The sequence below is a fragment of the Bison bison genome, unplaced genomic scaffold (assembly GCF_000754665.1).
Source record: "Bison bison bison isolate TAMUID 2011002044 unplaced genomic scaffold, Bison_UMD1.0 scf7180017864389, whole genome shotgun sequence".
In the NCBI taxonomy this organism is placed as follows: domain Eukaryota; kingdom Metazoa; phylum Chordata; class Mammalia; order Artiodactyla; family Bovidae; genus Bison; species Bison bison.
Genome location: NW_011494961.1, coordinates 4,630,984 through 4,647,626, shown reverse-complemented (window position 1 = coordinate 4,647,626; position 16,643 = coordinate 4,630,984). Strand labels below are relative to the sequence as shown.

Below are 16,643 nucleotides of genomic sequence, written 5' to 3'. Positions count from 1 at the left end.
TGCAGAGCAACTGCCCACTGCTGCTGCTGCTGCTGCTAAGTCACTTCAGTCGTGTCCGACTCTGTGCAACCCCATAGACGGTAGCCCACCAGGCACCCCCGTCCCTGGGATTCTCCAGGCAAGAACACTGGAGTGGGCTGCCATTTCCTTCTCCAATGCATGAAAGTGAAAAATGAAAGCGAAGTCGCTCAGTCCTATCCGACTCTCAGTGACTCCATGGACCGCAGCCCACCAGGCTCCTCCGTCCATGGGACTTTCCAGGCAAGAGAACTGGAGTGGGGTGCCATTGCCTTCTCCGAACTTCCCACTAGCTAGCTATTTCACACATGGTAATGTATATATTTCAATGTCACTCTCTCGATTTGTCCCACCTGCTCCTGCCCTTGCTGTGTCCATAAGTCTGTTCCCTATGTCTGAGTCTATTCCTGCCCTGCAAATAGGTTCATCAATACCATCTTTCTAGGTTCCACACATATGTGTTAATCTATACTATTTGTTTTTTTTTTTTTTTCTTTCTGACTTATTTCACTCTGTACAACAGTACTTTAGACTTTCCAGCTAGGATGAGCCATGCTGAGGACTCTGTGGTTGCATGTGTGGTGGGATACCTCCCTCAAGAGGTGAAAGCGAAAGCAAAAGTGTTAGTCACTCAGTCGTGTCCAACTCTTTGCAACCCCATGGACTAGAGCCCGCCGGCTCTTCTTTCCATGGCGTTTCCCTGGCAAGAACACTGGAGTGGGTTGCCATTTCCTGCTCCAGGAGATCTTCTCGACCCAGGGTTCGAACCTGCATCTCCTGCCTTGGCAGGTGGATTCTTGACCACTGGCTGAGCCCCCAGAGAAGCTACACCTCAACAGGTGAATATCCCCAAAAGTAATTATGCTATCTTTCCTTTTCTGACACTTCTTTTTTCTTTACCATCAGACAAAAGTAGCAAAATTCTGTTGTAAATTCCTTGTCCTACAGAGCCCCGTGCCGCTGGGCTGTCACTGCGTTAAAGCGGTTTGGTGTGTGGACGTTTGCCCCACTGAACAACACTTTTGCTTTTTGGCCCTCAAAGCACGCGAATATCTGAGTGCTGCTCCGTCACGGCCACTTGCCCCTGGAGGAAACACAAGTCTGTGCTTGTTCCCAGGCCAGAAGGAGGCTCCCTGCCAAGATCCATCGGTTGCTGGTGACATGCACACGCTGTGTGAATCCCATGACCACATGGTGGACTTTTATTATGTCCGTCCAGGAGTGTGGTCTGCCAATCCCCGGTCTGGAGGCCCACCCCCACGCGCCTTTGACACTGCAAGTGTAAAATAAATAAGGAGCTTTGCCTGTGTCTCAGAGCAAAGAGGAAGATAAGGGGCCAGGGGTGTTTCTGTCTGATCTGTAATCCGATGGCCGCCCTTTCCCTTAGCTGCTCCTGGGCTCACTTTTCTGACACCTCAGACAAATGACTAAACCAAGTTAGCTGGGTTTAAGAGGTTCTTTTTAAAAAATTCACATCCTTCTTCCTGAAGTTTTCTGACTGGTCATAATATTTCAATTTTCTAAGAGCATTTTATTGCTTAATTGAATGTGGATCTGGAGAATTATTTAGGGGATAATCCCATTATTACATGGCTTTATACTGAGGAAATGATCAAGAACCTGAAGACTTTACACAGCCAAGCAATTTTTTTCTCAAAACCATAAACTCTAATGAAGCCAACAAGGAAACCAAATCCAAAGAAAAGCAGATTAAGGAGGAACTGGGTGACCTTTTAAAAATAAAATTTTATTTCTTGAAAATTGTATTGATAACAGTAACTGATACCTACAAAGCCCTTTTTACATTCTAAGTAACATTCTTCATATTTTACAAATATTAACCCTTTTAGCACTCTGTGTTATTAGTTCTATTACTAGCCCTTTTTTAGAGATGAGGAAACTGAGACATGATTTGTCTAAGGCTGCTCAGCTGGCAAGTAGTGGAACTGAAATTTAAACCTAAGAACCCTGACTGCAAACCCAAGTGCTTCACTTGGCAGCCTCTCGATGACTTAGACAGTGAAACTGCAGTTCTTCATATCAGTACCTTCGTTTTTCTCTTCCAATAGTTTCAGAGTCCCCGCATTCCTTTTCTCCAATACAGACTGCTTCTTTGTGGGCCATCTCTAACTTCAAAATCCACATGGTTCTTTGAAAAATAACTCTTGGCTGTGGGAATTATATATACAGATTTGAAAATATTTTGCTGCAAAATTAATCTTAATCTTCACATTTGCTGGCCTCATCAAAAGTACATAATGCTTCATAGCCCTGGCAATTTATATCATAGTACGCTTTTGTTCTTTGGAAGGAATGATGCTAAAGCTGAAACTCTAGTACTTTGGCCACCTCATGCTAAGAGTTGACTTATTGGAAAAGACTCTGACGCTGGGAGGGATTGGGGGCAGGAGGAGAAGGGGACGACAGAGGATGAGATGGGCATCACCGACTCGTTGGACGTGAGTCTGAGTGAACTCCAGGAGTTGGTGATGGACAGGGAGGCCTGGCGTGCTGCGATTCATGGGGTCGCAGAGAGTTGGACACGACTGAGCGACTGAACTGAACTGAACTGACGCTACATGCGGGGTTTCCCGGGTGGTGCTAGTAGTAAAGAGCCTGCATGTCAACGCAGAAGACAGACATGGACTCGATTCCTGGTGTGGAAAGATTCCCTGGCGAAGGGAATGGCAACCCACTCCATACTCTTGCCTGGAGAATCCCATGGAAAGAGGAGCCTGGTGAGCTACTGTCCATAGGGTCACAAAAAGCTGGACATGACTGAAGCAACTTAGCACACATGCAGGCACGCATGCTTCTTGCCATTTCCATATACATACCATAGCATCACCTGGACTTTCTCCCCATTCCATCCCTGGAGACTTCCAGTAAGTTTGCCATTCTGACTCTGTAGGAGTAAACAGAGCACTTCAGCTGCCTCATCCACCACAGCACAGACTACTCCACTTCTTCTTATAATGAAATTTCTCTTTTAAAAGAGAATTGTTTCTCTTCTAGCAAATTACACTTGCTGTGTTAATCTCCAGAACTCTAATACTATTTAAAAGGTTAGCAAAGTGTGTTTTGAGGACAAGTCAGAACCCCTGAATTCTTATCCTGATCTCTGCTTGTTACTCAACCTCTTTCTGCCTTTTCACTCCTCTTCATGGCTCAAATTCTTTACCTAGAGTTTGAGTAGACAATAGCTGCTTCCCAAAAGATATGCCTCAGATTTTGTAAGAATAATTTTTCCTACTCTGTGACTAGCTCCCAGTATCATGCAGTTCTGGATTTGAGACATAACAGAGTCCATATATGGGACTGCTCTTCTTCTATTTGGAGTGTAGAAATACAAAGAAAACTCTCCTAGAAGGATCATTTGGAAGTCGTAAGCACAGGAGCCCGGAGCAGGACCAGATGGCAGGCCTGACTCACCTTGACCTGAGAAGTTGCTTTTCTCGCCATGGGGGCCAGGCTAATAGTTCTTCAGATGTCACCGTAGCTGATGAAGTGGGTAACTGTAGCCGGGGAGTAACAGCGGCAGGCCCTGAAACAATGGCTTTTTCTTTTTCCTCTTCTTTCTTCCTGAGGCCAGCAGGTAACCTGTTTGTGACCCGGAACACTCTCATTGCACTTTTCTGTGCAGTCAAGTTTGATAAACACATGCAGGGAACTGGAGAGGGTGGTGCGCAAGAGCAGGAGAGAAAGAGGGAAGAGGCAGCACTCGGCTCCAATCTCCCGCTTTAACAAGGCGTGGCTCTGAGGTTGGAAACCTTGGTACAAAAGAGCCATAGCAAAGACCTTCATTTTCACTTATAGAATTTTCTGAAGTCTATTTCACTATTTTTTAGAAATCACAACACATTCCTTTATCAGTGGAATGAAAGATAAATCTCTGTGCAATCTAGTGTTTGTTAAACTAACGGTTCAAGTCGCCTGTCTCATAAATTCTTTCAGTAGTCTGTGCATACTCATGGCTTCCCAACATAAGAGGAGGATCTCTTCCTTGAAGTCGAGCTTCATTCCCCAACTAGATTTCTTTCCTTCTCTTCTCTCTTCAACTATTTCAAATCCTACCCTGGAGAAGCCCCTGTGTAAGTGTGCCTCCCTGCTCTGAAATCCTGAGCCTTTTACTCTCTTTTGATGAAATCCCTGGCTCTAGTCCTAAGGGTTTGTTACCTATGCAATACACCTAGACTTGAATTTCCATCTTATTGTTTTTAGTTTTTTCATTAAATGTCAATAGGTATCAAAAACTTGTGAAGTAGGTGCAATATACACAGAACACAGTGAATATCCATAGATCAAACAACCAAGTTAAGTAAAAGAACCCATCACTTCCTTTGAAATCTCCCATGTCCATATACCTGCCTCCCAACTTCTTCACTCTTCCCTCAGTAAATCCAGTGTTCTAAATTTTTAGTTTATCGTTCCCTTACTTTTACTTGTAATTTTACCTTATGTATTTGTATCCTATGTATGTTGTTTAGCTGTGAATGTTTATAAATTTTATGCATGTATTCATCTGTGGCCTCCTTTTATATTTCCAAGATTCATCCATGTTGTTGCACGTAACTGTAGTCATTCATTTGCTTATTCTATTCCAGTGTATAATTACACTTCAGTTTTCTAATTCATTCTCCTGTTGATGGGTATTCAAATTGCCTCCTGTTGTTTGCTATTACAAACTGTGTCACAGTGAACATTTTTATACGTATTTCCTCAGCCCAGGTCCAAGAACTTCCCTAAACCAGAGTATATGCCTAAGAGTGGACACTGAGCCACAGTGTGTGAGCATCTTTGATTTTACTGGATAATACCAAGCAGTGGTGGATGGGAATAGAACAGTGACTGTTCTTGACAACTATTATCCAACTTACATTTTTTTTTCCAATCAAGAAGTTGTGAATGTTTTTTCATTGTGGTTTGAGTTTATATTTCTTAATTACTGATGAGCAAACTCTGGGAGATAATGAAAGACAGGTAAGCCTGACGTGCTGCAGCCCATTGAGTCATAAAGAGTTGAATATGGCTGCGTGACTGAACAACAACAATTCCTGATGAGGCTGGATACTTTTCATAAGTTCATTGACCATCATGTTTCCTTGTGTGAAGCATCTGTTCAATTTTTTGCTCATTCTTTTTCTTCTATGATCCTTCTCTCACTGGTTTACAGGAATTCTTTACATATTCTGGATAGAAATCTTTTGTCAGTTACATATGTTATAAATACTCTCTCCCAGTTTGTGACTTGTCTTTTCATTTCCTTTTTGATGTCTTTTTATTGATCAGAAAAGTGTCTTTCCAGTTAATTAAATATATCAATCTTTTCCTTTACAATTTGCTATTTTTGTGTTTAAGAAATTCTTTCCTAACCAGAAGTCATAAAGATAATCTTTTAGGTATTTTTTTAAGTTGAATGGTTTTGTTTTTCACATTTTGGTCTTTAATCTGACTTGTATTGATTTTAAAAAAACAGTGAGCTCAAAGTTATATCTTGAGCTCTGTAATAATTCAAGTTTTCATATGTATTGGACTCGTGATTTTATTTAGAAGATCAATTTGGTCTCTCCTAGTGCCAATAATTTTTGCATTTAAGGTAATTTTTTATTATCGACATTGTCTCTACTAATGCTTTTTGCCTTAAAGTCTGTTTTATCTATTAGTACATCAGCTTTTAGTATTTTTCTAGTATATCTTTTTCCATCTTATTACTTTTACCTTTTCTATATTCTTATGCTTTCCTAAATCCATGTAGCTATTTTTAATCTAGTCTATCATTATCATTTTACTATAGTATTTAATTCCTTTATCTTTATCATAAGCATTGATATGTTTATGTTCTACTTTGAATTCCACTTGGAAATAGATGGGGAAACAGAGGAAACAGTGGCTGACTTTATTTTCTTGGGCTCCAAAATCACTGCAGATGGTTATTGCAGCCATGAAATTAAAAGACGCTTACTCCTTGAAAGAAAGTTATGACCAACCTAGATAGCATATTCAAAAGCAGAGACATTACTTTGCCAACAAAGGTCCTAGTCAAGGCTATGGTTTTTCCAGTGGTCATGTATGGATGTGAGAGTTGGACTGTGAAGAAAGCTGAGTGCCGAAGAATCAAAGCTTTTGAACTGTGGTGTTGGAGAAGACTCTTGAGAGTCCCTTGGACTGCAAGGAGATCCAACCAGTCCATTCTAAATGAGATCAGTCATGGGTGTTCTTTGGAAGGAATGATGCTAAAGCTGAAACTCCAGTACTTTGGCCACCTCATACAAAGAATTGACTCATTGGAAAAGACTCTGATGCTGGGAGGGATTGGGGGCAGGAGGAGAAGGGGACGACAGAGGATGAGATGGCTGGATGGCATCGCTGACTCGATGGACATGAGTCTGGGTGAACTCCGGGAGTTGATGATGGACAGGGAGGCCTGGCGTGCTGCAATTCATGGGGTCGCAAAGAGTTGGACATGACTAAGCGACTGAACTGAACTGAACTGAACTGATGTAGTGTTTATCATTCCATAATAATGACTTCTTTGAGTTGAGTCATTTAGGAGTATATTTCTTAATTTTCCTTTTTCTTGCCTTCTTTTAGATCTTTTTTTTTTTTTCATTTTTTTTTCCTTCTACTAGTTTCAAAGTTATATGTTTTATTTTAATTTTTTAGGGATTATCTTAGACATTTTATCAGAGTCTAATGTTAATGTCTCCAATCCTTCTGACCAACTCAAGGATCTTAGAAAACTTAAATGTCAATCACTGTCCTTCTAACATATATGCTTGTTGTTTGTGTTTGTATATATATTTTTTCTATTTTTCACCCTACAAGGCAGACATTGTTGTAACTTTTTGCAATCACTGTTTGTTTATACTTAGCCAATAACATACCACTTTTACGGTTATTATTTCTCCTTGAATCTCTGGCTCTTCGCCTGTAATTAGTTTCCTTCTACCTAAAGTACTAACTATAGATGTGTGCTTGGAACTATTGATGTTTATTATTATTTTGCAGGGTTTTCCCCTTCTAGCATATATTAAAGCTATCTTTTCACTGTCTCCTAGTTTCCATTGTTGCTTTTAGGTAGCTATCTATAAATTTATTGTTATTTCTTTCATGGTAATCTGCCTTTTCTCTCTGGCCATTTTAAGGATCTTCTCTATATCTTTTTTGCTACCTAGTTTCACTGTGATATTTCTAGGCATGAATTTTTATATGAGTATTATGGGAATTCTGATTATTGTCTTTCTCCTGGCCTAAAAGTTGTTAGTCATTATCTCTCCAAAGTTGTTCTGTTTCTTTCCATCTAGGACTCTGAGTATATGTTAGAGCTCTTCCTCGGTCCTCTGTGTTTCTTCATCTCTCTGGCATTTTCCATCCCTTTGTCTTTTTTCTGTTGCCTTCTAGGTGGCATGTTCTGATGTATCATTCAGTTCAAAAGTTCTGTCTTCAGCCAGAGCTAAATTTGATCAGATATATCCAATTCCTTACATTTAAAATTTTTAATTATTATTAAAATTAAATAATAGAAATTTTATGATTTTTAATATGCCTTTTTATAGTTTCTCGATCTTTATTCATACACTCAACATACTCTTTCAGTTCTTGAAACATGCATATTTTGTAGTATCTATCTGAAATTCCCTCATCTATAGTCTTTTGTGGGTCTAATTTTACTATCTGTTGTTTCTGCTTTCATTCATTGTTTCTTTTTACCTTATGTATTTTGACAGCCTTGATCTGGAGTTCATATTTCTTGGTATTTTATAGGTGAGCATCTTTGAGACTTGGGTTGAAATCAGATTTCTTTAGAGATGATTATGTTTCAGTCAACCAGTTGGCCAAGAAAACCACCAACCTGGGCTTATTTGTAAATAATTTACTTAAAAGAATTATCAGCTAGAGGTTTTTTTGGATCTGCGGCTTCAGATTTGCAAGAGAAAAACATTTTGCTCTCTTCCTTGAAGCTGCCTATCTTACCATCGACTGTTTTCCTGAAAGGTGGGGGAAGCAGATGAGAAAACACTTTTAGCTCACCCCTATGCTAAAAGTTGGAGAAGGCAATGGCACCCCACTCCAGTACTCTTGCCTGGAAAATCCCATGGATGGAGGAGCCTGGTGGGCTGCAGTCCATGGGGTTGCGAAGAGTCAGACACGACTGAGCGACTTCCCTTTCACTTTTCACTTTCATGCATTGGGGAAGGAAATGGCAACCCACTCCAGTGTTCTTGCCTGGAGAATCCCAGGGACGGGGGAGCGTGATGGGCTGCCGTCTCTGGGGTCGCACAGAGTCGGACACGACTGAAGTGACTTAGCAGCATGCTAAAAGTGCGACCTTTTAGGATCTCAGTTTTATGCCAGAGGGGTGGGGGCGGTGGTCTCTTCTTATACTTCCCTCCTGGGTAGGCCTTTGGTTTTATTTCCTATCCTCGCACATTCTAAAATAGTGAAAACCAGTTTCAGCTCACAATGTTTGGCAGATGTACTCAAGGCAAAGGTTAGCTTCTGTGTTAACTTTCTGGGTTCCAGTTTTTACTTGTTTTGTCTTCTGTGCAGTCTTTCCTCTCTTGCTATTTCTCTGATACACTTTAGGGATTTTAACATGCTTCTCCAGTGTTATTAGTTGTTTTCAGCAGGAATGTTGGTCAGAGCATAGTCTTCCATACTGCTAGAAATATAAGTCTACCCTTTAGCTGTTTGGTGGCTTAGAAGTTGGCTTCTCTTCCCTTTTTATGCAGTTTTTAAATGCTAACAAATGTCTGTCATGCAAACATATCCAACCAAGCTACACAGTTGTGTTACACTCCAATCAGATGTTTTTCTCTTTTTATTTACCCATTTCCACCACCAATCGCTTCCCTTGCGGCTCAGCTGATAAAGAATCCACCTGCAATGCAGAGACCTGGGTTCAGTTCTGGGTTAGGAAGATCCTCTGGAGAAGGGAAAGGCTACCCACTCCAGTATTCTGGCCTGGAGAATTCCATGGACTGTATAGTCCATGGGGTTGCAAAGAGTTGGACACAACTGAGCGACTTTCACTTCACTTCACCACCAATCAGTACAAGACGTATTATGGTCAGAGGGGACTTGTGGTGTGGCTCAAAAGAGGGTGAAAGTGTGGGAGAGACTGGATTGTCATTGCTAGGGCGTGATAGGAGAAACTTATTCTTTTTGTTTTATGTTGGATACCAGAATGTATTTTCTCCTAAAAACAATATGATAAATAATTTTGAATGTAGATGAAAAATATTTTTAGTATAATTATTCATGTGCATATGAATTAAATGAGTTCTGTAAGCTTGCTTATAAATTTAACCAACCATTAATTGAATTCCAAAGATAATTTAAATTGAGCATTTAGAATACAATCATGTGTGATATACTTTGTATAGTTAATTTTTATATATGTATGTGTTATTCCTCTAATTAATTGTAAATTCCCTAATGGTAGAGACCATCTCTTTTACTTCTTTATGCTTCCCCACATCTTGAAGCCTAAGATTCTCAGTAGTTGGCTGGTCAATTATTACCGAGGTGGTAGCCAGTAGACCATGGAGTTCTTTCATTTTCCCTAATTTATCCCCTAGTAGAGGCACTGATCATACAGTGGAAAAAACTCAAGCATAAATACCAAAAGAAATGGGGCTTTGAATAATTCCCTCATTTTCTTCTTTCTAATGATGGCCAACTTGCCAGTTATTCTGTAACTTAGCCACTCAGCTAAATTCTTATTCATGGATAGAACTAAAGTATCAATATGCCAAAATCAAATGCAGAATGTATGAACACATAGCCATTTGGCTATAGGTATGGATGTGTGTTTTAAACTATATGATTCTAACTTTGTTATTCTAGAGTTATCTGTTTGCATGTTTCATTGCTTTTTCTGTCCTCTTTCTATTAGATTTTTAAGGAAAAAAATATAGGGGACATTAAAATAGAAAAAATAATACATAGATTATAAAAAATATTGGGGAAAATCCATTTTCCAATTTAGAAATAATGTATAGCTCATAGAGTGTTGCCATTCAAGGGGGGAAAATTGATATGTGTTAAAATTGAAAATGATTTTTCAATTTTACATGAAGCTGACCAAAATTTTCAGTGGGACTGTTGCCTGAAGGAAAATTTCCTGGGCTCCAGCCTCTGTTATGTCTAACAATGAACCATACAAATGTGGACAGATGGTTGGATTCCAAAGTGTTTCTCATATTACAGTATTTTCTTCCTATTGTCTCTCCTGAATTCTACAGGGAAAGGGGGAAATGCTGTAACTTTCAAAAAAGTATGAAGCATATCTTCAGTACAGTTTGGAAATTCATAAGTAACAAACATTCATTGTCTTGGAAATATCGCCCTCCTTTTTAGACATGCTTTTTTTATTAAAATCTGGTTGCTTATGTTGGACAATATGATTTATCTTCCTTACTATATTGCTAGAAGTAGATGTATTTATGTCTTTTCTTGTCTGTATTTGCTGTCTCAAAGTATGTTAACATCATCTATTCAGTTTTGAGCTATGGTGAGGCAGACATTTGGGACTAATCCTTAAGAGTATTCCTAGCCATCCAACACCAAAGCTGCACCTACTCCATAAACAGCTCTCAAATCTGTCCAATTTTCTGTATTTCTGATATCATTACTCTAGTCCAGAGTCCTGTTATCTCTCACCTGGATTATTGCAATAAGTACTTCCCCTGCCGTTTCCTCCCTGCCCTCAATACACAAACTATGTTCAAAACAAGATGATCATTCCCAAGTGTAAAGCTGGTTGTGTTCTTATTGCTACTACTAGTTTTCTATGACTCTTAGGGTAAGCACGAAATTCCTTATCTAGTACACAAGGCCTTTCACAGTCCCTGCTTACCCTTCTAGCATCACTTTATATCAACTTTCTCCTTTTATGTATAGTTCAGCCAACCTGACCTTCTTTCATTCCCTCTATACTTCCTTCTACATTAGTTAGGGCTGTTCCCTACCATTTTAACTTCATTAAGCCCTGTTCCTCTTTCAGAGCTTGATTCAGGCATCACATCCTCCGAGAAGCCCCCAGTAATCCACCCTGTCCTTACCCAAATGATTAGGTCAAATCCTGCTGTTTGCCCTCACAAAACCATGTATCTTATCTCTCTTTCACAGCACTTAGACAAAGGGAAGAGATTTATGATCTTGTGCATCAGGAATTAGGGTTTCAAGTGAGGAAACAAAAGCAAAGAAGAATATTCAGCAATAATCTAGCCTCTAAGATTCAAGCCAACACTTCTAAACCACAGAGGAAAGTATGCATAAAAATATTATATTTCAGGGTTTTGAAAAGAGCCAAGAATTTTTCAGTAAATAAACATCAGATGTTATTTAGCAATAGACAACCTTTGCTGCTGAGTATGGAATTTAAGACTTGGAAAGATTTTAACAACTGTTCCTAATCAATCAGCTCAAAATATAGATGAGAAAAATGAATCTCAAAAGTGAATCTCAGAGGTCTCAGGCACAGATAGTTAATGGTAGAGAACGAAGTGGAATTAGTCACTGAACATTATTACATATATATGTTTTCCTATTTCTAGGTCCTCTTTTCTTTGCTACATACTCTTTCAGCTTAAAATATTAACAGAAACAAAGCAAATGAAATTTACAGTGGAAGATGACTGTCTGCCTTAAGAGGATGATACAGCACCAATAAAACATTACTATAAGCCTTTAGACAAAGGCGTGATGTGCTAGTAAAGTTTTATATAGTGCAGTTTTATTTCTTTGCACACAAGCTCTTGTATTTTCTTATTACACTTCTCTTTGGGCTTCCCTGGTGGCTCAGATGGTAAAGAATCTGCCTGCAATGTTAGAGACCTGGGTTTGATCCATGGGTCTGGAAGATCCCCTGAAGGAGGGAATGGTTACCCACTCCAGTATTCTTTCCTGGAGAATCCCATGGACAGAGGAGCCTGGTGGACCACAGTCCATGGAGCCCCAAATAGTCAGACACGACTGGGCGACTAATGCTTCTATATGAAGTCCTTAAAAAAGGGAGAAAGAGAATCCCTTTCTTGATTTAACTTAGGACTTGAAGAAAATTGTGTCCTACTCACCCATAACTCATTCTGAGCAATGTTTGTTCTTAACCTTCTCATCCAGCAACTGCATTTCTCAGTCTCCACATAGCTTCCCATGACAGTCACCATCTCCTTTTTTCAGACAATGGTGGGAATGGGATATCACTGCTACGTGGCCTCTTGCTCACTCTAGTCTGCTAATTAACTCTGACCAGTCATTATTGTTTAGTTCTTTTCATAGAAAAGCAAGTTAATGGTCAACTTGTACCACAGAAACACTGACTGACAAACACTTGAGCTAAAACGGACACTGAAAACGGGTTAGTCCAACAACCCAATCCAAGCAGGAATACTTTCTGAAACATCTTAAACAGAAAAGAAGTTAGATTTATATTTACATTTAAATGCTTCAAGTAACTAATTTCATGACCTCACTTGCGTGAATGCTCTTTCAAGTAACAAGAACATTGCATGAAAAACCTCTGCTTGTATTCTTCAACAAATACACGGTTGTCTTCGCCAAACAAGTCTGTCATGTTCTAAAATTTCGCTTTGGCAGTTCCATCTGTGTGAAGTATGTGTGCGTATCTCTTTTAAAACCTAAAGCATAACAATTCAGGTTAGAATGAGAATTACAAAATTTAGATTTCAGGCTTATCCTTCATTTTCTATTCCTTTTAAGTCATAAAATAGAAAAAAGATAGAAAAATGCTTTCTTGCAATTTCAAATTCAAAACCAGCTTCTTAAAGTGAGGGTAGTAGAGCACATTTTCCCCAAGAACAACACGATAACTCACCACTTTAATATTTTTAATGATTACTAAAGCAGTAGATTATTGTGTTGCATGGATCTGCTAGGTGACAGAGGGAGTCGAGTCATCCATACATCTGTTGTACTTTCTTCCTTTTCAGATTCTCTTGCATTGGTAATAAGATTCTAAGTGCCATACAAGAGTGCCTAAGCCAAATGGCATCTCCACTGTCTATTCTGGCAAATTCAGAAAGATAATAACTTCCATTGTTTTGTTTATAATGTACATTTTTTTTAAAAAAGGAAAGCAAAAAGATTTGTCAACTATTACACATAAAATAGATAAACATCAAGGATCTACTGTATGGCACAGGGAATATATAGATGAAATTGAATCACTTTGCTGTATACCAGAAACGAGCACGGCATTGTAAATCAACTATGCATGCATGCATACTCAGTCACTTCAGTTGAGTCCGGCTCTTTGTGACCCTATGGAGTATATATAGCCTGTCAGGCTTCTCTGTCCATGGGATTCTCCAGGCAAGAATACTGGAGTGGGTTGCCATGCCATCTTCCAGGGGATCTTCCTGACCCAGGAATCAAACCTGTGTCTCCTGCATTGCAGGCGGATTCTTTACTGCTAAGTCACTGCAGACACCCAAATCAACTATGCTGCTGCTGCTGCTAAGTCGCTTCAGTCGTGTCCGACTCTGTGCGACCCCATGGACTGCAGCCCACCAGGCTTCTCCGTCCCTGGGATTCTCCAGGCAAGAACACTGGAGTGGGTTGCCATTTCCTTCTCCAATGCATGAAAGTGGAAAGTGAAAATGAAGTCACTCAGTCGTGTCTGACTCTTAGTGACCCCATGGACTGCAGCCTACCAGGCTCCTCCATCCATGGGATTTTCCAGGCAACTATACTTCAACTTAAAAATGATTTGTTCATCAAGAGACTTTTGGGTATTTATTTGTCAGGCATTTTTTTATACTGTCAGTGAGTTATTTTGTTCTTGAAATTACCTTGACTGCAATAGCTCGTTACAACATACTCATATTTACATAAGAAGCCTCTCAACTGTATGTGTGTTAAATAGGATGTAAGTAGATCTTATCCATATGATGGATCTAGGAAATTGGATTTTCTGGGATTTCATTTCTCCACTTTATTTGGCAATGTGCCTGGCAGTGAAGAGCTTTAAATTTGGCATCTGTCATTGCCTATTTTGGTCCAAATTATATGATGCTAAATACCACAAAGGATGCTGCACAGGGGAATTCAGCAGCGGGTTATGAGAGTGGTAAACTTCATATTACCACGTGCTTGTGTCTGGATATTAGAACTGCTAGCCAGACGCTTCCTGTAGACTTTCAGAGAAGCAGAAAGTGGTGTGCCACTGGGATCCAGAGGCACTGATGTGAAGTATGCAGAAGATACATAAATCATAGGGTATATTCATTTCATTTGACTCCATGTGATTCCACTGACTACACTGTGGGTGACTGAGGTCTGCCCCAGGACCCTCTGCCTTCTGCTCTCTGATGCCTTCGAGGTGCTGCCCATCTAGACCAGGCCTGCAGTAATTTCACACCCTCCCCTAATAAAGTCCTCAGGGGCTGTCATGTATTTTCATGTGTTTGCTCTATTATCCCTCCCTGCTTGAGTCTTACAGATAATTGATGATGCTTCAGTTAATCATCTTTCCCCTTCTTTTGTTCACCAGGTACCTAAGGCTTGAAGGGGCTCTTTTATTGAGAATCGATGTCTTCTCCTAGGTAATTGATCACCGTAGACCCAGGGACACTCGACTCATCATCAAGAGAGGGTAATCGTCATGAATAATCAAAAAGCTGTAGCTACGCTGCTGCAAGAGTGCAAGCAAGTGCTGGACCAGCTCCTGTTGGAGGCGTCAGATGTGTCAGAGGAGGACAAGAGGGAGGACCAGAGATGCAGAGGTGAGGTCCAAGGGGAGGCGCTGGGGGCAGCGGGGAGCAGCGGGTTCGCTCTCCTTTACCCTGTCTGAACGACACGGTCTCATCTCTGCCCTATTTTTCTTCTCTTGGCAGATGACCACCGAGAGATGAGTGGATTTCTAGGGCATGAATGGGACATGGGCTGCGGGTGGACGGGCAGGGGAGGAAGCCCACTTTGTTGCAGTGAATTGCTGTCAGTTTGAATTTTAAGCTTCAGTAAACATGAGGGCTACAAGAAACAGTTTAGTTCAAGAAGAACAAAAGGCCCAAGTGGGCTGGTGCACGTAAATTTCAATTATTAAAAAATTGAAGCAACTTCTGAATGGTGGTGCGTACTTTTGTTTCAAACTAGGTTTTTGTGCCTCATCAGTTTGCATAGACATCTACAGTTTCCACAAATATGTCATCTCATCAGTCCCATCTCTCTTTTTCGACCATCAATACATTTCTCATGTTGTATTTACATACCATTTATAAATAAATTTACTCAAACTGATAAATACTTATTACATCATTACCAGGATTTGAGAATTTGGCCTTTCTGTTCATTCATGGTTTGTACCATACATAGTTTTAGATGAGTCATTGGGAAATTTCAATCACAAAATCTAGAGAGTTAAAGCAGTTCTAATTTCTTCTCTAGCTAGTTTTCAAGAGGCAACCTTCTTTCCTTAGATTTCTTCCTCGCATTCAGATAAATTTCCTTCATTTCTATCAGGGTATCTGTCTAATGTGCTTTAAATATTTTTCTTTGTATTTTTAGTTGACTGCTATTTGTTACAGAAACAAGATTCCCATATAAAATGCACACTCCCCATCTCTTTTGTTTCTGTTAATTATGTAATGGGAAAAGTTTCTGGGAGAGCCTTTTTCCCACATCCTTGTATAGGAGTGCATATGTTTTTACAGGGGAACTTTAAGGTGCCTTTAGAAGTCTAGTTTTTTCTAACCTGTCTGTCATCCGTGCTCTTTTCAAGATAAAATGCCCTGTGTCCAGTTGTTTCCTAACCTTAGTGTTTTCTTTCTTTACTGGCCAGAAACATCAGTGTCTGATTTTGCTCACCCCAGTGCTGGTCCTCATTCTCCCCGGGGGCAGTGTGTTGTGTTCTGTTATTTCTCCTGAACGTTTTCTCTTCTCCTTTTACTACATCATGTCCTTTGTCCCTTCAGCTTAAATTCCTTTAAGTTTTGTGTTCTCCATAGTGAAGACTCTGAACCCCTAATCGGGGAGCGTTTTCTTTTTCTTTCTTTCTCTAGTGCCACAGAATAGGAGAAATAATCAGTTTAGTTCCAGATAAGGCAAATCACGACTGCAAAATCACTCGATTAGCCATGGCCCTCCAGGTAAGCTGCTTGGGGAAGTAAGGGATCAGAGAGGCAAAGGAGGCTCCTGCTCAGTCAGGGGCTGACTGCTGGTATTGGCTGAATCTGATCAACCAATGCGGGAGGAATCCTATGTGAGCCATTGACAAGCTCGGCATTTGCCCATCGCCGCTGCATGTTGCACGGTCCACCCAAGCGCCTTCAGTGCATCTGCACGCGGTCTGAGCATAGAACCTGTCCCTCGGCAGCTGGTTCCTGAGCAGCTCTAGCTCACGGTCGGGCTGCCACTGCCACTGATGTCTCCTGCGTGGGCTCACAGAGAAAGGCATTAGCACAGGGTCACTTAAGGCGATGGGGTAACAGGCGGACTTGAAAGTTAACACTGTGGGTTTCATTCTTTTCCCTCCTCCTCTCAACCCCATCGTTTTCCCTCAGAAGTTGTCCCAGTCAGCATGGGTGGCTAGCCTTAGAGGCTCTAACCCCCCAAGACAGAGAAGGAACTGAAATCCAAACACATAGATATTTTAAAAACAT

General features: G+C 40.3%; 2 protein-coding genes across 12 annotated transcripts in view; one reads left to right on the top strand and one right to left on the bottom strand.

The window, feature by feature from the left end:
• Positions 1-2,163, bottom strand: part of LOC105002100 (serine/threonine-protein kinase VRK2-like) — a 12,926-nt gene extending 10,763 nt beyond the window's left edge. The window contains exon 1 of the mRNA XM_010858581.1: positions 2,066-2,163. Coding sequence (XP_010856883.1) covers positions 2,066-2,163 — 98 coding nt within the window. The remainder of the gene's footprint in view (positions 1-2,065) is intronic.
• ALPK1 (alpha-kinase 1) overlaps positions 1-16,643 on the top strand; it is a 121,810-nt gene that overhangs the window by 46,740 nt on the left and 58,427 nt on the right. For 9 of the 11 annotated variants that reach the window (XM_010858526.1, XM_010858522.1, XM_010858525.1 and 6 more), the window contains one exon: positions 14,589-14,768. In XM_010858526.1, coding sequence (XP_010856828.1) covers positions 14,727-14,768 — 42 coding nt within the window. In that variant the 5' untranslated portion in view covers positions 14,589-14,726. Of the gene's footprint in view, positions 1-14,536; positions 14,769-16,643 lie in introns of all 11 variants that reach the window. The other 2 variants (XM_010858524.1, XM_010858518.1) reach the window with 1 other exon arrangement.